The 25974-nt window shown below is 37.0% G+C and overlaps 1 protein-coding gene across 1 annotated transcript in view; it reads left to right on the top strand.

Annotated features, from left to right (window-relative positions):
- SHQ1 (SHQ1, H/ACA ribonucleoprotein assembly factor) overlaps window positions 1-25974 on the top strand; it is a 112960-nt gene that overhangs the window by 58994 nt on the left and 27992 nt on the right. Inside the window, exon 10 of the mRNA XM_054595814.1 lies at window positions 21031-21151. Coding sequence (XP_054451789.1) covers window positions 21031-21151 — 121 coding nt within the window. The remainder of the gene's footprint in view (window positions 1-21030; window positions 21152-25974) is intronic.

Genomic DNA, 25974 nt, shown 5'->3' with positions numbered 1-25974 from the left:
GAAGAGGGTGTTCTAAATATTTTGGTATAAGGAAGTTGATAGAATAACACAGTGAAAGTTTGGAGTTGATATTTTATGTGATTCCAAGATTTGCCCTGAAGCCTCTAAAATTAGTTGAATAGTTCCTTTCCTATCTGAGTTAACTGGTTACCAGAATTGACTTCTTGACTTCTTTAATATTATCACTTAATTCCCTGCTTACCACTCAGGAGATGATAATTTCTACCTTCTGTTTTCTTCCTCATTCTAAATAGTCAGTTCTCCATTGTGATTATTGGGTTGGCCAAAAAGTTCATATTCACTGTTTTGTTCTGCTACCTTCTGCCATCTTTAAGCCAACTTCATAATTCCATCACCCCAAAACTTTTTATCTTTTTAAGCAAAGAACTGTCCCAGGACCTTTTGCAGTCTTCCAGGGAATTGAAATTTTTTCCATTAAAAGAATTTTGTAAAGACCTAAATAAATGGAAACCTGAAGGTGCAATGTCTGGTGAACATGGCAGATGAATCAGAGCTTCGAAGCCAAGCTGTAACAGTTTTTGTGTGATCATCAAAGAAACATGTGGTCTTGCGTTATCTTGATGGAAGATTATGAGTTTCCTGTTGACTAATTCCATATGCTTTTCGTCGAGTGCTGCTTTCAGTTAATCTTATTGGGAACAGTACTTGTTGGAATTAATCATTTGGTTTTCCAGAAGGAGCTCATAATAGAGGACTCCTTTCCAATCCTGCCATATACACAACATCATCTTCTTTGGGTGAAGACTGGCTTTGGTGTGGTTGGTGGTGGTTCATTTCACTTGCCCTACAATCTCTTCCATTCCACATTATTGTAAAGTATCCACTTTTCATCGCCCATCATAATTTGTTTTAAAAACAGAACTTTTGCATTATGTTTAAGTAGAGAATTGCATGTGGAACTGTGGTCAAGAAATTTTTTGCTTAACTTATGTGGAACCTAAACATCAAAGTGATTAACAAAACCAAGCTGGTGCAAATGATTTTCAGTGCTTGATTTGGATATTTTGAGTATGTCGTCTATCTCTCCCCCGTGGTATAACGTTGATTGTTCTCAATTAATGTCTCTATTTGATCGCTATCAACTATGGGGGAGTCTGGCCTGCCAAGTCCCCAGATTCCCTGCAGATGGAAGAATTGTTCCAGACACCGGTTGTCTGTCAAGGAAAGGGGATGGCAATTCCCTCTAACGGGGAATGCCCCGAGCCCTTGTGCTCAATGGCTTTTATTGAAAGGGTTATCAGTGGGGGCTAGGTAGTAGGAATGAGTAGGTAATCTAATTACATCAGTATCTTAAGTTTACAGAATGTAGGTGATGTGTGAGGAAGACAGATGGCAGGAACACACTGATTTACATGGGTCTGAGATGAGTAAACATAAGAGCACCAAAATGGTTTAGGGTTAGGGTCCATGAGTAATGTAAATTTCCTTCCCAGCGTGAGCTGGTTATCACAGCTTGAGAAAGAAACAAAGCATGCTTCAAGGAGTGTAATTTACTTCTAGGCCTGATTTCCCCAGGGGGGCGCTTGGAGTTATTGGGTGCTGCCTATCAACTGGATTACAGGTTTTCCGGCCAAGAATTTACGGAACCTCTCCCAGGTCCCTGCTTGCGTGGGACTGCAGCCCCTGTTACCACTCAGAGCGGCCCCCAACAGTCAACTACAGCTGGTCTACCTGACTGTGGAGCATCATCAGCGAGAAATCTCCAGCACAAAACTTGGCAAACCACTTTGGAGACATTTGATCAGTCACAACACCTTCGTACATTGCACAAACCTTTCTTGTGTTTCAGTTGCGGTTTTACCTTTCTTGAAATAATAGAGTGTAATATGCCAAAAATGTTGATTTGCTTCCATCTTCAATATTAAAATAGCTACACAAAAATTTATGAATTTTGATTTTTTTTAATGCACATTGCTATGACAGCTGTCACAATACAGTCTACCAAGATTGTCTCCAATGAAGTTAATCCTGTGGAGATTGTGACTTACCTGAGAAATACAAATAAACACTTTTCTTACGGAAAAACCCGAATGAACTTTTTGGCCAACTCAATACACTATTTCTAAGAATGAAACAGTCGGTAATTTCAGGAAATTTAAATGGCACTGAATTCAGGTCAAATATTAAAGTATTGTTTATGCCTGTTTTTGCTGACCACTTACTTATATATACCAATTAATCGAAGAAAGGAGGTGTGTCCAAGTGGAGCCTGTGAGCTGCAGATGAGCTCTGGCAGGGAGAGTGGGGCTCTGCTAGGGTCCCAACAGATCAGTGCTCAGCTTCTCTCTCCCTGGACTTCTCCATGAGGGAAAGAAAATTCCTTTTCCTCCTCTCGTCTCTTCCTCAGCCCCAATCTGTGTCCCCAAACTCTTAAACTGGTACATTTTTCCTATTTATCTGTATTATTTATCCTCCGAGCATTTGTGGGTTTATACATACACTCCTGTATAGAAGGCTATAGTATATGAGCATAAACATGAAAGGGTAGAAAATCAAATTCCCTTTATCTCTATAGAATTCTTTTTCCTCTATTCTGTTAATCACTGAAATTTTTTAGGTTGCTCTTACAAAAATTTCTGGGTTACATTTATATAAAGCATTCTTTGTTTTCTTAAAATGCCCCATGGTGGGCAGCATTTCCTGTATGATTTACATGTAAGAAATTGCCTCTTAATTGTCAAATACAGAGCTTATGCTTATTCTGCTACAAAAAAAACCAATTACTTAAAATATCTTAAATTGTAAGTGTTGTTTGGAAAATTGAGTTACATCACAATGCTTCCTGGTGGGTAATTGCTCAAAATAAGCTGACTCTTAAATACTTACACATACAGTTGACACTTGAACAATGAGGGGCTAAGAGGTGCTGGCCCCTTTACAGTCAAAATTCCGCATATACCTTTGACTCCCCCAAAATGTAACTACAAATAAGCTTCTGTTGACTGGAAAGCCTTACTGCTAACATAAATAGCTGATTAACACATATTTTATATGCTATGCATTATATGCTATATTCTTAGAATGAAATAAGCTAGAGAAAAGAAAATGATAAGAAAATCATAAAGGAAATTCATTTATGATACTGTACTATATTTATTGATACTATGAGTTTACATCATTTGTTTACAAGATGAATTCAGTCAGTACCTACAGTAGTATTGTCTTATATGATACAAAATTCTCCAGATGTTATATGTATTATGAATTCTAGATAACAAAAATGAAAAGATAATGTGAAAAAAATCATATTATTACCTGTGAGTTTTTTCAAATTGTGGCAAATCCAAAATATGTTCCAATAGATTTACTGAAAACAGTGGACCCATGCAGTTCAAACTCATGTTGTTGAAAGGTCAACTTAATATCCAGTTTAAATCTACATTGTATATCCTGTGCTTTTTATGTCAAGTAAGTTTTGTTAATTTCTGCAGTTTCTGAGTTGAGCAATATAAAAATTATAAAAAATACAGATAAATAGGAAAAATGTACCAGTTTAAGAGTTTGGGGACACAGATTGGGGCTGAGGAAGAGACGAGAGGAGGAAAAGGAATTTTCTTTCCCTCATGGAGAAGTCCAGGGAGAGAGAAGCTGAGCACTGATCTGTTGGGACCCTAGCAGAGCCCCACTCTCCCTGCCAGAGCTCATAATTTTTAACTAACTACTCAGGTAGTTAGTTACATGGTTTGAGTATTAATGGCTTTTAAAAAATTTCTATTGTTAGTGCCTCTTTTAATAAATCTAAAGTCAGTTTTGAGGTTATTTTTATTGATATGAATTTATAAGAAAGTAACTATAAGTCTATTTTCTTAAAGTAAGAGGATAAAGACAGAAAATTGTACATATTTAAAACAGATTTGGGCGAACAAAAACATTTCATTTGACCGTAATGAATGTTGGTTGTGTTGTGTAGTATTTTGAGACCTAGATGAAGTAAATTAAATAATACTTTATCTGTTTTCTGGAAAACAGGGAGGAATTATATTTTTGCAATTTAGAGTGCCTTTAAGTAGGAATTAATGTGAAAAAATAACAAACAGCAGACATTTATTCAACAGACTAAATACCTCTCTGCAAGGCATTGCAGTTGTCCCCCTTCTCTGCTTTGCTTTCTATGGTTTCCATTATCCATACTGATCCACGGTCCAAAAACATTAAATGGAAAATTCCAGAAATAAACAACTCACAGGTTTTAAATAGTGCACTGTTCTGAGTAGTGTGATGAAATCTCTCTGTCCTGCTTCATCCCACACAGGACATGAGTCATCACTTTGTCCTGTCTGCCATTATTCATGTAGTAGCCCTCTAAGACATCATCAGATCATCTGTCGAGGTATCGCAGTGTTTGTGTACAAGCCCGTATTTTACTTAATAATGATCCCTAAGTGCAAGAATAGTGATGCTAGCAATTCAGTTATGCCAAAGAGAAGCTGTAAAGTGCTTCCTTTAAGTGAAAAGGTGAAAGTTCTCAATAAGGAAAGAAAAGAAATCATATGCTGAGGTTGCTAAGAATTACAGTAAGAACAAATCTCATGAAATTGACTAGTTTATAAGTTGAACTTTATCATAGGTATGTATGTATGTATAGGAAAAAAACAGTATATATAGAGTTCTGTACTATCTGCAGTTTCAGGCATCACCAGGGGCTCTTGTAATGTGATCCTCATGGATAAGGGGGAAATATATAACAGAATCAGCCAAGAATTGTAAGGATGTGTATGACTCAGTCTTAGCGCTTAAGAAGGTTATAATGTAACAGGAATGATAAGACAAAAGATAAAATACAAATTGTAAGTGTTTACAAAATGCAAAAGAGAAAATCCCTTAAGAAACTATCTTAAGTGCCACCCATAGGCCAAATTCATTCTGTATAACGTGTAAGTTAAAAATGCTTTCTCATGTCTTTAAATGTTGAAAAAAATCAAAAGAAAAAACAGTATTTCATGACATACAAATTATATGTGATTCAATTTTAATGCTCATAAATAAATCTTTATTGGGAGTTATACTTGTTCACTTACATAATGCCTGTGACCGCTTTTGTGATATAATGGCATAGTTGCACCTAATTGTGGCCAACAAAGCCAAAATATTTACTCTCTGGCTCTTTACAGAAAACGAAAATGTGCCTAGCCTGCTGTAGGTGCATATATAAGATTGGAAGCGAGCCCTTTCAGAGCGAGCTCTGGCTGCCTTTTGTCCTAAATAACAGCTAGTGCTGAAGAGGATCATTTTAGCTGCTTCCACCTCCTCACAGGGTGAAATGTAGCTGATCTAATTGGTTCCTGTTAGTGCGTGGAGGTCCCTTAACACTAGGAGAAGCAAACCAAGATGGCTACTTGACCAAGCAAGTGAATGAATGAGGATGGCAGGGTTTAAGAAAACTGGGAGTAATGAAGGCCTGTTTGAACTGGAGACATACATGCTCTGTGTGTATGTAGTCTATTGGCTATTGCTAGTTTGTGGATCTTAGAAAGAAGTAGAGAGAACAATGATCTTTAATACAAAATTTTTCAAAAGTTTAAAAATGAACAGTGTTGTAAAGATTTAAAATATACTTTATGAGCCATGGCAATTCTAAGAGCCCAAGTCAGCCTCTATGGGTCATTATTTTTTGGTTTCTATTATAAAGCAAGCTATGTGCCAAGCTGTTTCTCATACTCTTTTGGACCTGCTGGTTTGCAGCTGTATTGAGGGTTTGGACAGGCTGTGCTCCTTCAATCCTACCTAGAGACTGAGTCTCAACCCTGTGTGGGTTCTCAGATTAGGTTGTGGAAGGAGGTAGGAGGTGTCCAGCATTCTCTCAGAAACCTTTAAAAAAAAAAATCCCTTACCTCTCTTTCCATTTACTTTGTATTATTACTGTTGTCAGCCAGATCCTGTCAGGGTTTCAGGGTGGAGAGGATCAATCATAGGACTCCAGTACCAACACCTCACTCTGACTCCATTGGGTGCTTTTGAGTATGGCTAAGGAGAGGGGTTTGACAAGGAAGAAGCTAATATCAGAGGCCTGATGAGTGAGGTGTACTGGCAGTTATTACTTAAATAATGTGTAGGTTTTAGAAAAGAGGAGTGGAAGAAGGTATTCCCTAGGAAATTAGAAGGTAAAAAAAAAAATCAGGGAGAGGAAAATAAAAGTTATATATGTCTGGGAAATGGGAAATACTCTGTTTTGTTTGGAGGGCTGGGATGCAAAAGAGAATTGTAGGAAAGAGGTGGGAATGGCGTATGTTGGAGCAGGATTGTGGAGAGCTGCAGTGGCTTGCAGACAGATGCGGCCTGGTTCAGAGAGGGACCCCTAGAGTTTGGTGTTGTGGTCTGTGAGAGGCTCATGAAATCACTTTCATCTGGCAGTAGCACCAAGCATAGTCATTGAAGAGGGTGAGGCTGATGGGGTATGGAGAAGAGAGACCACCACTATTCTAGTCAAGTAGTTTGAGGACAGTTAATATGGACTGAACTAGAGCACCAACAGTGGTATGGAGGAAGAAGTAATACGTGGCACATACTTTGCAGTTAGTTGGGTAGGGAGTCCCAGGACCCTTGATCCTGAGCATAATCTTTTACCCTTCTTCTCTTTTCATCTATGAGGTGTTTACATGTCGATTGTCTCACTTAATTGCCACAGTAGTTATGAAGCATTTCCCCCTCAATTTATCCATGTGGAAACAAACAGGTTCAGATTAACTATGAAACAACTAAGACATGACATCAGGAGCAAACAGATTCTTAATATCATTTTTACTTTATAGAGAAATTAGCTAAGAACTGCACAAGATTATGCTTAGCCTTTTAATGATCTTTCCTTAGTCTTTCAGAATTTAGGAGTAGAATCTTAAGATCTTAATTTTGTAATCAAAATTGTCATGTAACCTTTTAATATAAATTGAACTTGCATATAGATAGAGATACCTAGTTATTCTTACTAAATTATATTACTGTACATTGATTAAAATGTAGAGAAGCAAGATTTTCTTCTACCAGTGTGCCATTTAACAGTAAGCAAGCACTCACTCTAATACAGTGAGGGTATCAAAGAGTTCATTTTCTTTCCTTCTACCTTGACATGATGATAAGTATTTCAGATCACCAAAGGGTCTCATAAGTCTGATCTCAAGGAGTTTATTTCCATTCATGAGCCATTTCAGGAATCCAGTTGTTTTTCTTTCTATATACTTCTTCTGCATAGTTTTGGTTTTCCCAATTCAAAACTAAGCTAATTCCAAAAAATAAGTCAATCTTTTAATATTAACTAACATCTGTGGGGAAAAGGAAGTGTAATAGTCTTAAAGCAACAACAAAAAGAATTTATTTTAAATTGAGCTACCAGGCATTGAGCAACATGCTGTATTTATAAGGTAGAATAGTTGACCTAAAATTAGAGCCACATTTATGAAGTTTTAGATGCTTTTGGAGTTTTGAAAATCCGTGTTTAGATTATAACTGTTTCAACAGCTTTTTTTCCATGCTTGTTCAACTTCTTAGCCTTTCTGTTTTTGTACTTACTATATAGATGGGATCTTTTTAATGTTCTACCTTGAACTAGGTTGCCTCACTTTTAACCATCTAAAGAAATTGAAATTGGACATGCTACCATTATATAATTTTAATGGCATCCAGCCATATATTTTATATATCTTTTTTCAATTACAGTTTACATTGAATATTATTTTGTATTAGTTTAAGGTATATAGAAGAGAGCATAGACAATCATATACTTTACAAAGTGCTTCCCCCAAAGTTTCTAGTGTCCAAAGGGCACCATACATAGTTATTATAAAACTATTGACTATATTCATTATGCTGTACTTTACATCCTCATGATATTTTGTAACTACCAACCTGTACTTCTCAATCCCTTCGCCTTTTTGACCCAGTCCCCCAAACCACCTCCCCTATGGCAACTATCAGTCTGTTTCTGTTTTGTTTGTTTATATTGTACTTTAAATTCCACACGTAAGTGAAATCATATTGTTTTAGTCTTTCTCTGACTTATTCCACTAAGCATAATTCCCTCTAGGTTCATCCATGCTGTTGTAACTGGTCAGATTTTTTTTTTTTTTTTTATGGCTGAGTAGTATCCCATTGCATGCACATATATGTGTATATGTGTTTTTAGTCCACTCATCTACCAATGAGCACTTGGGTTGCTTCCATATCTTGGTTATTATAAATAACACTGCAATGAACATAGGGGTGCATATATTCTTTAGATGTAGTGTTTTGGGTTTCCTCTGTTACAAACCTAGAAGTGGAATCCTTGAGTTATAACACAGTTCCATTTTTAATTTCTTGATGACCCTTCATGCTGTTTTCCATTGTGGCTGCACCAGTCTGCATTCCCACCAACAGTGCATGAGTTTCCTATCCTTCACATCCTCACCAACACTTGTTTGTTGATTTATTGATGATAGCCATTTTGACAGATGTGATGTAATTAACTCACTGTGGTTTTAATTTCCATTTCTATTATAATTAGTGATGTTGAGCATCTTCATATGTCTATTGGCCATCTGTATGTTCACTGCGGAGAAATGTCTGTTGAGGCACTATGCCCATTTATTGATTGGATTTTTTTTTTTTTTTTTTTTGGCGGGGATGCTGAGGGGAGGGATGTTAACTTGTATGAGTTCTATATAAATTTTGGATATTAAGCCCTTATCAGATGTATCATTGGCAAATTATGTTCTCTCATTCAGTGGGTTATCTTTTCATTTTGTTGATGGTTTCCTTTGCTGTGCAAAAACTTTTTAGTTTGATGTAGTAACATTTGTTTATTGTTTCTTTTGTTTCCCTTGCCCAAGGAGAAATATCAGAAAAAAATACTGCTAAGAGAAATGTCATAGATTTTAGTGCCTGTGTTTTCTTCTAGAAGTTTTATGGTTTTGAGTTTTACATTTAAGTCTTTAAATCATTTTGAGTTTATTCTTATACATGATGTAAGAGGGTGCTCTAGTTTCATTTTTACAGCATGTATAATGTCTAGTTTTCCCAACACCATTTGAATAGACTGCCTTTACCCCATTGTATGCTCCTACCACCTTTCTCAAATATTAATTGACCACATAAGTGCGGGTCTCTTTCTGGGCTCTATATTCTGTTTCATTGATCTATGTGTCTGTTTTTATTCCAGTACCATGATGTTTTGATTACTGTTGCCTTGTAGTATAGTTTGGAGTCAGTGGTATAATACCTCCAACATTGTTCTTTCTCAGGATTGCTGAGGCTTTTGGGGGTCCTTTGTTGTTCCATATACATTTTTGGATTATTTGTCCTGGCTATGTGAAATATGCCATTGGTATTTTGAGGAATTGCATTGAATCTATAGATTGCTTTCAGTACTATGGACTTTTTAATGATGTTCATTCTTCCTGTCCAGAACACAATATATGCTTCCATTTATTTGTTTCATCTTTATTTCTTTCTTATAACTTTCCGAGTACAGGTTTTTTACCTCCTTGGTTAAATTTATTTCAAGGTATTTTATTTTATTTTATTTTATTTTATTTTATTTTATTTTATTTTATTTTATTTTATTTGACACATTGTAAATGAGAGTGCTTTCTTAGTTTCTCTTTTTGATAGTTCATTATTGGCATATCAAAATGCAACCAATTTCTGAATATTAAATTTGTATCCTGCTACTTTACTGAATTCATTTATCAGTTTCAGTAGTTTTTTGGTGGAGTCTTTAGGGTTCTGTATATATTGTGTCATTATCATTAAATAATGACAGTTTTACTTCTTCCTTGCCAATTTGGATGCCTTTTATTTTTCATTCTTGTCTGATTGCTGTGATTGGTTTTCCAGTACCATGTTGAATAAGAATGGTGAAAGTGGATATCCCTGTCTTGTTTTTGATCTTAAGGTAAATGCTTTTAGTTTTTGCCTATTGGTTATCATGTTAGCTGTGGGTTTGACATGTATGGTCTTTATTATGTTGAGGTATGTTCCCTCTATTCCCACTTTGCTAAGAGTTTTTATCATGGTGCTGGATTTTGTCAAATGCTTTTCATGGTCTATTGATGTGATTAAATGATTTTGATTCTTCATTTTGTGTATGTGGTGTATCATGTTAATTGATTTGTGGATGTTGTGCCAACCTTGCATCCCAGTAATAAATCCCACTTAATCATGATTATGATCTTTTGAAGGTATTGCTGAATTCATTTTGCTAATATTTTGTTCAGAATTTTTACATCTGTGTTCATCAGGGATATTGGCCTGTAATTTTATTTCATTGTCGTGTCTTCAGCTGGTTTTGAAATTAGGGTAATGCTGGCCTCATAAAATGAACTTGGGAGTCTTTTTCCTCTTGAATTTTTTGCAACAGTTTGAAAAGGACAGGTGTTAGTTCTTTGACTATTTGGTAAAATTCACCTATGAAGCCTTCTGGTCCAGCACTTTTTTTTTTCCCTGGATATTTTTATTACTGCTTTGATTTCATTAGTTCTAATCAGTCTGTTCAAAATTTCTGTTTCTTCTGTATTAAATTTTAGAAGATTGTATGTTTGTAGGAATTTATCCATTTCTTTCACATTGTCCAATTTGTTGGCATATAGTTGTTTGTAATATTTTCTGATAACTTTTTGTATTTCTGTGTTATTAGTTGTTGCTTCTTCTTTTTTGTTCCTGATTTTTATTTGTGTCATCTCTTTTTCTTGATGAGTCTAGTTAAAGGTTATCTTTCTGAGGAATAAACTCCTGGTTTCCTTGATCTTTTTTATTGTTTTATTGACTATTTTGTTTATTTATGCTCTGCTCCTTATTATTTCTTTTCCTTCTACTTGCTTTGGGCTTTTTTTTGTTATTCTTTTTCTAGTTCTTTTAGGTGTAATATTAAATTGTTTATTTGAGATTTTTCTGGCTTCTTCGTGTTCACCTGCATTGCTATGAATTTCCTTCTTACAACTCTTTTCACTTTGTCCTCTAGATTTTGGGTTGTTGTGTGTTCATTTTTATTTGTCTCAAGGTAACTTGATTTCTTCCTTGATCTCATTGCTAACCCATTTATTGTTTACTAACATGTTATTTAGCTTCCACATGTTTGTCCGTTTTTTAGTTTCATGTAATTGATTTCTTGTTTAATGCCATTGTGGTTGGAGAAAATGCTTGACATAATTTCAGTCTTCTTAAATTTACTGAGACTTATGTTGTTCCTAACATGGTTATCCTGGGAAATATTCCATGTGCACTTGAAAATTACATATATTCTGCTGCTTTCTGTTGAAATGCTCCAAAAATATCAATTAAATCCATTTGGTCAAGAGTGTCATTTAAGGCCACTATTTCCTTTCTGATTTTCGGTCTGGAAGATCTATCCACTGATGTCGATGGGTTGTTCAGATCCCCTACTCTAACTGTATTTCTGTTGATTTCTCCCTTTATGTCCATCAATTTTTGCTTTATGTAATTAGGTGGTCTTATATTGAATCCATAAATGTTCACAAGGGTCATGTCATCTTTTTGGATAGATCCCTTTCTCATTATGTAATGTTCTTTTTTGTCCCTCATTATAGCCTCTTATTTTTATTTTTTTACTGTTGTTCAAGTAATTGTCTTCATTTTTCCCCATTATTCTCCCCCATCCTGTGCACCCCGACCTCCCACCCTCAATCCTACCCCCCTTTGGATTTATCTGTGGGTCCTTTATACATGTTCCTTGGTGACCCTTCCACTTCCTTCCCCCATTCCTCCCCACCCTTTTCCCCTCTGGTTACTGTCAGTTTGTTCTTTAGTTCAATGTCTCTGTCTGTATTTTACTTGCTTGTTTGTTTTGTTGATTAGGTTCCACTTTTAGGTGAGATCATATGATATTTGTGTTTCACTGCCTGGATTATTTCACTTAGCAAAATGCAGTCCAGTTCCATCCATTCAGTTTTTTTACATAATAGCTGTCCAGATATCCAAACAACATTTATTGCTTCTCCCAACACCATTTTATGTTTCTGCCCTCTTTGCCAAATATTAATTGACCATAGAGACATGGGCTTATTTCTTGGCTCTCTATTCTGTTCAGTTGATCTATGCATCTGTTCTTATAGCAGTACCAGACTGTTTTGAATACAATAGCCTTGTAATATAGTTTGATGTCAGGTATTGTGATTCTTCTTACTTTGTTCTTCTTTCTCAACATTGCTGAGGCTATTCAGGGTCATTTATGGTTCCATATAAATTTTTGAAATGTTAGTTCTATATCTGTGAAATATGTCATTGGTATTTTAATAGGGATTGTGTTGAATCTATAAATTGCTTTGGGTAGTATGGACATTTTGATCATATTAATTCTTCCAATCCATGAACACAGTATATGCTTCCATTTCTTTGTGTCTTCCCTAATTTCTTTCTTCAGTGTTGTATATTTTTCTGAGTATAGGTCTTTTACCTCCTTGATTAGGTTTATTCCTAGGTTCTTTATTTTTCTTGTTACTACAGCAAATGGGATTTTTTCCTGATTTCTTTTTCTGATATTTCATTATTGATGTACAAAAATACCTTTGATTTCTGAATATTGACTTTGTATCCTGCTCTTTTGCCAAATTCACTTATTAGGTTGAGTAGTTTTTTGGTGGGGTCTATAGGGTTTACTATGTGCACTATCATGTCATCTGCAAGCAATGACAGTTTTACTTCCTTGTTACCGATTTGGATGCTTTTATCATTATAGCCTTTTTAAAAGTCTAGTTTGTCTAAGTATTGCAACTCCAGCTTTTTTTTTGTCGTTTCCATTATTTGTGAAATATCTTGTTCTATCCCTTTCCTTTCAGCCTGTGTAAATCTTTTGTTCTGGGATTGGTCCCTTGTAGACAGCATATCTATGTGTCTTTCTCTGTCCATTCAGCTACCCTACATCTTTTTATTGGTGCATTTAATCCATTTACTTTTAAATTGATTATTGATATGTATATATTTATTGCCATGTTATTCTTTATAGCTGTTTCTCTCTCTTTTTTTTTCTTCTTAAAGAAGTCCCTTAAATATTTTTATAATACTGGCTTGGTAGTAAGATCTCCTTTAGCTTTCTCTTGTCTAGGAAGCTGTTTTTCTGTCCTTCAATTTTTAAATGTTATCAGTGCTCAGTAGAGTAGTTTGATTGTAGGTTTTTGCTTTTCACCACTTTGAATATTTTGTGCCACTCCCTTCTGGTCTGAAGTATTTCTGTTGAGAAGTCAGCTCACAGTCTTATGGGGGCTCCCTTGGAGGTAACTAACTGCCTTTCTCTTGCTGCTTTTAAGATACTCTTCTTGTCTTTATCCTTCATCATTCCAATTATGATATGCCTTGGTATGGGCTTCTTTGAGTTCCTCCCATTTCAAACTCTGCATGTTGGGTTAATGTCTGTTTCCTTCAGGTTAGGAAAATTTTCAGTCATATTTTTTTCAAATAGGTTCTAAATCCCTTGCTCTATTTCTTCTACTTCTGGTATACCTATGATGTGAATGCTGTTATGCTTGATGTTGTCCCTGATGTGCCTTTAACTGTCCTCATTTAAATTTCTTTTTCTTTTTTGCTGCTCTGATTGGGTGTTTACTGCTATCTCATCTTCTAAATCACTGATTCGACCCTCTGCTTCATCTAATCTGCTTTTGTTTCCTTCTAGTGTATTCTTCATTTTAGTTATTGTATTCATTTCTGACTAGTTCTTTTTCTATGGTTTCTCTGTCCTTTTTAATGCTTGTGTCTGTTTGTTGAAGATCTCACTAAGTTTTTAGAGTATCTTCATAACTGTTCTTTTGAACTCTGTATCTTGTAGATTACTTATCTTCATTTCATTTAATTCTTTTTGGGGGGATTTCTCCTCGTCTTTCATTTGGACCATGTTTCTTTGTCTCCCCATTTTGGCTGCCCTACTGCATTTGCTTCTATGTATTTGGTAGATCTGTTATGTCTCCCAGTGTTTGTGTGGTAGCCTTATGTAGTAGGTATCTTGTGTGGCTCAGTGGTGCAGCCTGACCTGAGCTAGTTGCTTTAAGAATGTCCCTTGTGTGGGTTATGTTAGCCCTCATGTTGTAGTTGAGTCTTGATGGCTATTGGCTTGTCTGTGGGTGTAGTTGACCCTCAGACTGGCTGACTGTGTGAATCAATCTCAACCACAGTGTCCAAGTGGCTATGTTGGGCCTGACCCCATGAAAGTGTAATTTGCCCCAGCAGGGCCTGGTGCCTGCCAAGATCTCCATTTGGGGTGTCACATGTGGAGCTAATTGGCCATGCTCTGATGTGGGCTAAATCCTGCTACCAGGCATCTTGGTTCTGGGTCCTCCTGGGAAGGACTACAGGTGCAGGTCAATGTCAAGTGCTGCCTTTGGTTGTCATGGGTTACCTCTTTGGAGCTACAAAATGATCCCCAGTTTGTGGCTGCCTCTCCTGAGCTTGGGCATGCATGAGAGGGTCTAAGCTTCCACCAGCACTTAGCCAGGGACAGCTTAGCAAAAAGCCCAGTCCACCCCAAGATATGCCTCTGCCTGCCTCCGCTTGTTAGGCTTAGTCACTGAAACAGCATTTGGTGGTACATGATTTATGTGAGGTAGGTTCTCAGTGAGTCACTAGGTAGGGGCAAATAAATATTCAAACCTGGTGCCTATGCTTGGTCTGAGGCCATTAAACAAAAGTCCAGCTGAGGCCAACCAACCTCCCCTCCCCCCACCCCACCAGGGCCTGTGGATTGTTGCAATTGGATGGGGTCTCTGTTGGCCATGTATTTCTAAACTAACACAACTACTGTTTTGAAAGGTGACTTTAGGAGGAGGATACAGTTCATGTCAAAGCTGTACTTTCAAACCAGTAAATTTGGCAGGGATTGTTGGAACAGAATGAACAAAAAAATAGCCTTTGATTAAATTCATCATTTGAACTTTGGATGGTGTAGTGGTGTAAGGAAGATGGCACACCTGCATTCTTTTTTTATCAAGGAATAGATATAATGGAATGTGTAAACAGATTGTATGCATTACACAATAACTTAAATCTGTGGATCACAAAGGTGTTATAACTGGCATATGGTCACTGAGCAGCTGACCAGGTTCTGTGTGCTCCAAACGAGCCTCTGTTCAATGGGTTAATACAATTTGCTAGACATTGTTATAGACCAGGGAAGAAAATTGAAAAGTCATGTTCTTTCTCATCTAGGAGTTTGCCACATGACGTGATAAATACTGACACTGTCTATTGCATAATGGCATAGCTATTTTTAGATGACTGTTGCTTCCTAGCTGTGATCTTAGCCAAGTCCTTCATATGCTTGAGCCTCAGTTTCCTCATGTATGAAATAAGCAAGAAAGTACCTAATTTAGTAGGGTTAAATGATGTAGTATAGAAGGTACTTGGTGCAAAGCAAGTAGGTAGCTACAAACTACCTCAATAGATTAGATAGTTGTGCTAGGAATTATGAAAGTGCCTAAACTAGCTTGGGGGAAAGTTGGAACCCAGTTCTTAGAGGAAGTAATGTCCAATTTGAGACTAATGGTAAGTAAAGGTTGGATTTGGAGGTTGTGCATTCCAGGCGAAGGTAACAATTACAGAGTATACTTTAGCTTTGTGTTAATTTTTTTGTGGCTATACAGATAATATATGTAATTTTAATAACAATAATTTAAAATTGATAGGGGACTGTAAATTTTGGACTCTAAATAGTAACTTTTATCTTCAAGTGTCTGTGTTTCTTATTACAATTCAGAAATGTAAGAACTTCAATTGCATCTGAGGAATTTGAGGATAAAAATATTAAATGGACTAAGAAGTTTTCATAAAGGTAAATTTAACATACATTTGTATTGTTAGGGACTTGGCTGTATGCTACTTCCTAACAGGACCAGGTGTTGATGCAAATGACTGCACTTTCATTCTCTTAATTTTGGTTAATTTGACACAATTCTTCTGTTGTCCCTTTTTATGGTCTAATAATCAATGAAATTTAATGTTAAAAATAATTCATAATGCCCTGACGAGGTGGCTCAACTTGTTGGAACATTGTTTTGTACACCAAAGGGTTGCAGTTTTGATTCCTGGTCAGAGTATGTAGTGTGGCAGTGAGACAGGGCGTACCACTGTGGGAGCACCACTCAGGTTGCCACTCATCCCGGGTCCAGGCAGCAACTGCTTCACGGGGACAGAGCGTGTCTGGGTGAGCGCGGCACTGCTGGATCTGAGGGTTACCGTCCAGGGCCAGCTGAAATGGGAACAGGGCTCTGAACCAGCAGAGCCTGTCCTGAGGTTGTCAGGGATGAGGGGGATAAATACAAGTCATCGCAAACACAGGAGAGGGGACATGGCACATCCCTCTGATGGGGAAGGCCCAGAGTCCCTTTGTTCAAAGACTTTTATTGAAAAGGTTATCAGTGAGACTGGGTAACAGGAATGCACAGGTTATCTCATTACATCCGTATGTTAATGTTCACAGAGAATGGGTGATGTTTTGAAGAAAACAAATGGCAGGAACACACTGATTTACAGGGGTCCCAGAGGAGACAAGTAAACAAGAGAGACGACTAAATTGAGAGCACAGTAAATACAAGAGTGCCTAAGGGAGCAGGGTTAGGGTCTGTGAATAGTATAAATTTCCTTCTCAGCAGGAGCTGGTTACAGCTTCTGAGGGAAGAACAAAGCACACTTTAAAGAATTTACTTTTAGGCCTGATTTTCCTGGGAACCTCCAGATCTGGTTTAGGACCCAGGGCTGGTATTGTTTTGAGCCTGAGTCAGGCGGCGGGAAGGAGCCACCAAGAGACAAGGAGACTTCTTTCAGATAGAATGAGGACTCCGGCCATGCCCAAGCCGAGATGAGGGGTGTGGGCCTTTTTGCCCTTTCTCCATGTCCCCCAATTACTTGTCCGCTGCCAATATTTGATTGGCATCTGTCTTAGGTTGTATACCTCAGCTCGAGATGACTTACCTGACATGTATCACCAATCATCCATGGCAAAGCAGAGGCAGGAGCTTAGCAGGAGCTAAGGGGACAGGTTATGTCTCCTTAGGAGCCTGTTTCTCCAAGGCCTCCCTGATTATTTCCAGCCTTGGGGCCCTCCAGCCTGTCAGCAGGGTTACAGTTCCTGAAACCAGACAGGGCATTTCCCAGCAAGAGTACATACCTAGGCTGCAGGTTTGATCCCGAGTTGGGGTGCATATGGGAGGCAAACACAACCAATTGATGTTTCTGTCTCTCTCTCTCCCCCTCACTCTTCTCCCTCTTCCTTTCTCTCTCTAAAATCAATAAACATATCCTCAGGTGAGGATTAATAATAATTCATAAATTCTCTCTTCTGATAATGTGGTCTCATCAAAATGCCAGAATTCTTGCCAGATATCTACTAAGTTATGTACTTTAAAATGATAGCCGTGTTTTTGTTTGTTTGTTTGCTTTGCTTTTATTCTGGGATAATTTTACAAATAAAGACCAAGCAGTGCTTTTCTATAGGTATTTGGAATAACTACCTCTTTTTATTTTACTCTTTTTGGCTTCTTTTCTTGTGTATTTCAAAACTTTAAATGACAGAACTAGATACCCAGAAAACTATAGCCACATAGCAACTATAATGTACCAATAGTTGAAAAGAACTATAGCTCTTACTATATGGAGTTAGCAATTTATATTATTTGGCTTTTAGCCTATACAAGCATTTACTATTCTAATAATCTCCTAGAGTTGGGAGTCATGTAAGTGCCTCTAACCATGATCTGGTTGTCAATGATAGATTATTGCCAAACCTAGTCTACTAATAGGAAGATTTCAAATAGCCAGTTGATTCCGCATTTAAAACAGCTCAACCTTGTCTCTGTTTCAAGATAAATTAACCTGAAAGGCCACATCTGTCCAGAATAGGAAAGCACACTGTTCTTAGTTTACCTTTCCCTTAAAGGAAAGTGGGAGAGCGAGTAGCCAGAGAATGTATTAAATACTGTTTACTGCCCACCTGCTTGTTACCATCCTCCATACTTTCTTTTTGTTGTCATTAGGTTTCCCTGTTTGTATTAGACAGTCATTTTCCCTGAGGTAAAATATTCATGGCACTTACCATTTATATGCCAGGATATTAGTTTTAAACTACTTCCACTAGTTTTAATTCTCATTAAGAGACCCCAGAATCCTTTCTGCCATGGACAGGGTTGGCGTAAGCAAGGATCCAGTCAATCCTAGCTCTCTGGAGATTAAATTTCCTGGAGAAGCACTTCATTGCTGCAGTAAAAATAGTTACCATGGCTACTGAATAAGGTACCTGACTTTTCCTGCTTTGGACCCAGCAGTGGACTGGCTGAAAATGGTCACTTCCCTGCAGTGTCTTTGAGTAGAAATAATTCTGTTGGACTTAGGCCTGTGCAGTTTATTATGCCCATGTGATGTGTGATGAGCCCAGGACCTGATGCAGCCACATAGTAGCCAGGTACTTTGACTCTCCAGAGGCTCTAGCCAGTGGCCATGTGACAGCCTGGAGGAGGGCCAGTTTTAATTCTTTGCTGATGGCTGTTAGGTAAGTTGTTGCCAACCTGACAGAAAGAGCAGTCAGTACAGAAGAGACAAAAAAAAAAAAAAAGGCTGCATGCTTCTTGAGTCTCTCGGTTACGATGGTTAGTCATCTGTGGTGATTTAGTGGGAACAAGAAGTCAAATGTGACCTTGGGGAAACATACACATTGTTGGGGGGAGGACAGTTGTAGTGTACTTTTTTTTCTAGATTGTCAGCTGCCAGTAACCTAGTTATCTTTTACTTTATTTGTCATACAGCATACTGTGAAAATTGTGTGAGACTTACAGTGAGAACAAAGCTTTTGAAGAGTATATAACATCCTTTTCAAAACCGTTTTCCATACAGTTTTGTAATTTTGTAACTCCTGATCTAAATATTGCTTTTCACTTCTTCAAAAATACATTTTTAAGAATATGTTCAAGTATGAATAAAAATTTTTAGCATGTATTGTCAGTATTTCAAGGATTGGTTATGCAATCAAGTATGGCTACTTTTTTGTTAAGCACATGTTTATTGTGAAGAATTTTGAAATTAAGGGAAAGTGCAAATTAAAATAAATAACTATAATTCCACATGTAAAACAGTGTTAAGCACACTTCAGGCACTCACATATTCGATGAATGTAGAGAGAAACACTGTTAATATCACTTAGGTAGCGTGTGTGTGTGTGTAACTTTTTTTTCATGTGTATATGTATTTGTCTTTTTTTTAAGAAAATAATGTTTCAAAACAGGCAAATGCAGTGTAACTTCTTTTCTAATAAATTTGCTGGGCCCCTTAGTAAGGAGACAAGCTCCCTTTAAAAGGCATATCTGCTAAGTGAAGCTATATAATTGCATTAGGTAATGGTTGCTGTGGATTCTCATTAAATATGTGGCCTTAATTCCATACCTTTCTTGATTATAAAAAAAAGAAATTCTAGACTAGGGTCTTTTATTTCTACTGCAAAGCCTGCATTTAGGCTTTCTTACCTCAGTACTGTCCGATTGCATTAGTCTCCTCATCATAGTTCGACTTCCACCAAACTCACCTATTTACCCCCGTTTCTATACTTGAATCATCTATCTGCTCCAGCCAAATGATTTTTTTTTTCTGTTATTCCCTGAACCCACTGCATTTTAAGTCCCATGTCTACTTTTTCTTGCTGTCCTCCAAGCTGGCATACCTACCCCCTTTTCTTCACTCATTGAATTATTTGCTGTGAGGCCCAGCTCCAAATCCTGTATTTTCTATTAACGTGGCAATATTAGTAAGCGATGTGATCGTGAGAGGCAGTATTCTGTAGTGTAACACTGGAAAGGTGCTTGTACAAATTTCAGGTGAATAGTTTTTTTTCTTCTTGGAGGGTTTTTTGGTAAAGACATATTGTTGACTTTAAAACTTTTAGTTGGTAGTTATCATAAACATAAACTTCTTCCTCTGTACCCAGAGAGAGGGAAAGAGAGAGGTAGAGATGGGTGAAGGCCTCGAGAGATTGAGATTGAGATTGATTGACATCGGCATATGCTTGACCTGGTATTTTCTTCTCTATGGCAATTAAAGCTGTTCAAAAATTATTACAGTTTAGTTTGTTCTCCCTTAATTTTTTTCTATTTGGATAACATAGCTAATTTGGTTTCATCATTTCTGTGAGTTTTGATTGTACAGTAAGTCCTCACTTAACATCATCAATAGGTTCTGTAACTTTAAGTGAAAGACATATAAAAAAAAAATTTTGCCATAGGCTAATTGATATAAACAAGAGTTAAGTTCCTACAAGTTGTAATGAAATGATGTTGAACAGAAGGACATTATTTGACAACCTGCTATATTTCCCTTTTCTGTCTCATATTCTGCCTTCAACATTACCTACTTTCTAATTAAAATTGACCTGTGGCGGGGGGGCATCCACATTTATCATTTGATAGTTATCCTGACCTTGATTTAATCAAATGTAATTTTAGGCTTTCTAAGTACAGTCATACCCCTAATAATTATGTTTCAAGGACAGATGGAAGTCCCATAAGATTATAATGGAACTGAAAAATTCCTATCACCTCGTGTTATTGTACCCATGGTAATATCATAGCAGAGTACTAGATAATTCCTTGACAAAAAAAAAAAAACAAAAAACAAACGTTGCCATAAAAAATGAGTTTGAAAACTAAAATATAATTTCCAATGGTATTTTGAAAGTTTGAATAGAAGACCATTATCTAATTAAAGTTATGATACATGTAAATATTCATTTAGTTTGATTTGCTTCTTTTTGTATAATGTACCTACCTGTGTTTCATAGTGCCTTTTTTTTTTTTTTTTTTGGATAACCACAGTTAACTAGCTTTAACAGTAGAGTGTAAGGTTTACTCCTAATCCTTAGGGAAAAAAATAACAAGCTTTGGACCTAATAGTACTGATGTAATTTTATGCGGTAAAGGAATATTAAGAATATTGTAAAAAACCAATTAAAACTCTTAACTACTGTAAATATATTATGTCTCAGTGTCTGAATTTCTCAGTTTAAAAAATTAGATATATTTTCTTAAGGATGATTTTGTTTTTTATAATTTCCTTCAGGTAAAAGTGCAGTTTTAAAATGTCTACTGGATATTCACAAAATTTTTCAGGAAAGCGACCCAGCCTACATTCTAAATGATCTCTACATCTCAGACTACTGTGTGTGGATTCAGAAAACCAAGTAAGTTTTGAGTTATTTATGAATTTTAAATGTTCCCATTTCTGAAATACCTCCTTACCAAGGAGGAAGAAAATGAAATAACCTGGGGAATAAGTTTTAATGAAAGAGAAGCCCCATTTGGATACCAAACACTTGAAGAAGTAACTGAATCAATATGGGTAGCTTGATGAATTTATTTAGGGAGGAGGTAAGATTGAAAAGTTAATTGTACTTTAAAAAAAAAATTGGTACAGCCTGGAAAATAAATGTTAAAACAGGCAGTTATAAGTATTTAGTGTCATACTGTGGACTGTACAATATATCCTACAGTGCAGTGTGAGGGTGCATGTATGTGCATCACACCTGTATAAACATCTCAGGACACAAACCTAATAAATTCTAATCTCAGAGCTGTGCATTCATTGGCTAACCACTGGCTTACAGAATCCATTATTCAGTGTAAAAAAGTACAATGTTCAGAGCCTAATAACATGATTCTTGGTAACATATCTAAGGATCTGAATACTCACAAATGACCTCCTTACACTTGGTATGTAAAATTTTAAAAAAGGTTACCATTGTCTCACTCAATGAACTGTATTTGGTTTAAAAATGCAGTGCATTTTCATTTTATGAAACGGCTCTATAGACCTGATTTATTTTTGTGGTTTAATTTTATTTTTTTATTATTTTTTTAATTTATAAATCATGTTTATTCTATTGCAGTTGTCTCAAATTTTCCCCCTTTACCCCCTTCCACCCATCCCACTCCCAGCCCCGACTCCCACAGTCAGTTCCCACTCTGTTGTCCAAGTCCATGGGTCATTCATACATGTTCTTTGTCAAGTCTCTTCCCCTTCTATCTACCATTATCCTCTTTCCCCATCTCCTCTGGTCATTTTCAGTCTGCTCCATGTTTCCATGCCTGTGCTTTATTTTGTTCATTAGTTTAATTTGTTGAATAGATTCCTGTTAGACGTGAGATCATATGGTATTTGTCTTTCATCAACTGGCTTATTTCACTTAGCTTAATATTCTCCAATTCCATCCGTGTTGTCACAAAAGGTAGGGATTCCATCTCTCTCTCTCTCTCTTCTTTCTTTCTTTCTTAAATGCAGATTGATTTTATCTATTTTTTTAAATATCAAAGGTTAATTATAAAATATTAAAAAATTTAAAACCATTATAAAGTCTCAGCAATTAAACCAACATGACACCAGCACAAAAATAATCAAGTAGACCAATGAAATATAAAGAGCATTCTAGAGACAAACATATATATGTCTAACAATGTAGTATATAATTAAGTTGATATTTCAAATCAATGGGGAAAATAAGGCTTATTCAACAAATAAGGTGTGAGGACCACTATTACTTGAAATAAAACAAATGTAGAGCCCTAGTTCACACATTATACAAGAAATATTCAGGTGAGTTTAAAATCAATATGTAGATTCTAAGGGAGTTTTAGGAGATAATACAAACTAATAGTTTTCATGACCTGAAGTAAAATATTCAAACCCAGAAGCTATAAAGTAAAATATTGACAACATGACAATATTAAACATTTAAGACTATATAGTAATATACGTATAAAAAAAGTTAAAGGACAAGTAATAGAATAGGAAAGTATTTGCAACACATCTAAAAAAGGGTTAATGGGTTTTTTATTTTAGGGATGAAATTCTACAAACATTTAATAAAAAATGGATAAAAAAACCCAAAAACTCATTTAAAGCTTTTTAAAAATAATAGAAATAGGTAAGAAATATACAAAAACAGGTTTAGCTTCAACAAGTAATAAAGGAACAATTAAAATACATCATTGTCACAATCAGATTAATACATATTAAAAATATTGGTAATATCAAGTATTGGCAACTCTGGAAGGAAGTGTGTATTCATACACTCTTTCTTCATCTTAAAGCAATCCCTTTAGCATATTTTGCAATGCTGGTTTGGTGGAGGTGTATTCTTATTTCACCTTCCATTTTAATTGAGAGCCTTGCTGGGTAGAGCAGTCTTGGTTGCAGACCTTTGCTATTCATGACTTGGAATATTTCTTGCCACTCCCTTCCGGCTTGCAGTGTTTCTGTTGAGAAGTCAGCTGCTAGCTGTATCGGGGCTCCCTTATATGTTACTACATGTTTCTCCCTTGCTTGCTTTAGGATTCTCTCTTTGTCTTTGATATTTGCCATTTTAATGATGATGTGTCTTGGAGTGGGCCTCATTGAGTTCCTCTTGAATGGGACCCTCTGTGCTTCCTGGACTTGTGTGACTTTTTCTGTCCTCCAATTAGGGAAGCTTTCCATCATTACTTTTTCAAACAGGTTCTCTATCCCTTGCTCCTCCTCTCTCCTTCTGGGATCCCTATTATATGGATATTATTACGTTTCGGGTTGTCTGTCCTGCATTTCTCTAAGTGCTTCTTCATGCTTTTTGAGTCTTTTTTCATTTTCTTGCTCTTTCTGGGAGCTTTTTCCTACCTTGTTCTCCAGCTTGCTGATTTGATCTTCGGCTTCATCCAGCCTGCCTGGATTCCTTCTACTGTGTTCTTCAATTCAGAAATGGTATTCTCCTTTTCCTCTTGTCTCTTATTGATAGTTTCTATGTCCTTTTTCATGCTGATATAGTTCGCAGTCAGTTCCTTGTTTCCCTGTAGTTTTTTGTAATTCTCTCTGAGCTCTCTGAGCTCATTGAGCTTCCTTAGAAGCGTTGTTTTGAACTTAGTATCTGATAGCTTACTTGCCTCTATTTCATTTAGTTATCTTTGTGGAGATTCCTCCTTTCCCTTTGAGTGGGGGTATTTCTTTGTCTTCCCGTTATTTGTGTGACTCTTCTTTTTTGCTTCTGTTTCTTAAGTTGATCTGTCTTGATTTCCTGACTTTGTAGTGTGAACTTCTATTGTAGGAGACTGCTGTGTTTACTTTCTGGATCTGCCTCTGATGATGACAGACGTTGTCCCTCTCTGACCTTAGGCAGTCTGTTTGAGACTTCCAGTAATCCACTGTTTGTGGCTGTTTCCTTCAGCTGTTAACCTAGTCACTCTGCACTCAGCAGGCCGCCTTAGATAGCTCAGGGCCGGGCGGATTCCCCCTGGGGGGTGGAGTTATTGGGTCCTCTCCCACCGCTGCCATATGGGGGGATGAGTCAGCACTGGGATCCTGCTTTCTGCTCTCTGTTCCCTCTCCAAAGCCTTCATCCCCAGTCTTTCCTTATGTGTCTCAGACCTCTCTGCGCCTGCTTAGTCACGGATCTGCTGTCTGTGACTGCCACTCTGCACTCAGCAGGAGGATTAGACAGCACAGGCCGGGGTGGAATCCCACCTGGGGGCTGGGCTATTGGGTCCTTTGATGCTGGTGCCACTCATGGGGAGTGGTCTCTGCCTGAGCAAGGTGGCTGCTGCCACATGGGGGATGAGTCAGCACCGAGATCCCACCGGCCACTCTCTCAGTTCTCTCCCCAAAGCCTCCTTCCCCAGTCTCTCATCAGGCATCTCTAGCCACTCTGCTCCCACCTTTGCTGGAGACCAGGGTAAGAAGCTGCAAATAAAAATTTATGAGTTGGCCCTTTAAACGGTTCTTTGTGTCTCCAGCTGCCTGTCTCTGGCGGAGTGCAACCCTGCCGCTTTTCACAGCTGGCTGTTTCCTGTGTATTTTTTGGGCTCTGGTGCTGTAGGCTGGAAATCCCCCCTTTTAGATTAGACACCGCTCTTCTCAGGGGATCCAGTTGGCCATTTCAATATCCTTCTGGTGTTGCCGCCCGTCAGCACCTGGTCCGCCTTCTTGAGTCTCTACCGCACTCTTTACCAGTTAGATTGCGCTAAAGCCAATTCTTCTGTCTCCAAGGTTACAAGGCTCCTCTCTCACTATTGTTCAGTTGTTTGTTTGAGGTGATTTCTCCACAATTTAGTTGTAATTCCAGGTTGTTCCTGTGAGGAGGTCAGTGTGACTTCCACTCACTCCTCCGCCATCTTGATTCTCTCCTCCTTAGACCTGATTCGTATCATACCTTCGCAAAGTATTTCAGTACTAAGAAACTATTACTTGAGAACACAAAAAGAGGGCTCTTGATTGGATTAAATCTTAGGTGCTATGGAAAACGATTGAACAATATCATTCATGACTTAAAAGAAAAATGATCATGCTGTTGTTATTATTACTTTGATTGATCAATGAATACTTTAGTTTGGCTCTAATGCCTGTTTCAAGTAGACCATTATATGGAATTTATTTCTGATTTCTGTTCAAGGAGAAACAGTTATATTGCAGAGTGAAATAAGAAAAAAATCTTAAAGCTATACTTGTTGTAAAGAAAATGCTTAGGGACCATTCAAGGTAATGCCTAACAATATTCAGCAGGCGATGTCAGCATTTGTGGTGGAAATTTAGGTTTTTCCAGATGGAGATTATATCTCCAGCCCCTGAATCATGATGGCATGTCATCATTTCATTAAATCCTTCAGCTAATTGAACTTACTATGTACTCTGCTGCCATTCCCCATATTTTCATAATAAAATTAAATTGAGATAGTCTATTTGTATGGGTTTAGATCTTTTTTTCTTTGAGGGTGAGGATTTTATAAACATGTAATGAATATTGAGATTTGTGCTTGGATCCCATAACTATGAGTTGCATTTCTTGTTAACAAGAGAGAAAATTATATCTCATAAAGAAGAAGGGTGCCCTCAGGATGATATGGGTAATGTTAGACTTTTTTATGAACATTTTTCCCCCTGGTTTTAAGTTGTAGGAAATGAAATTTTTAGATTCTAATCATTGTTATCATAATAATTTTTTAAAAGGGATAATACATTGTTAAGTGAGTTAGGAAAGAGAGTTTA

The sequence above is a fragment of the Pteronotus mesoamericanus genome, unplaced genomic scaffold (assembly GCF_021234165.1).
Source record: "Pteronotus mesoamericanus isolate MK-2021 breed Mesoamerican mustached bat unplaced genomic scaffold, CSHL_Meso_final scaffold_54, whole genome shotgun sequence".
In the NCBI taxonomy this organism is placed as follows: Eukaryota; Metazoa; Chordata; class Mammalia; order Chiroptera; family Mormoopidae; genus Pteronotus; species Pteronotus mesoamericanus.
Note: the sequence above shows the minus strand (reverse complement) of the source record. Positions and strands in the feature narration are given on the sequence as shown.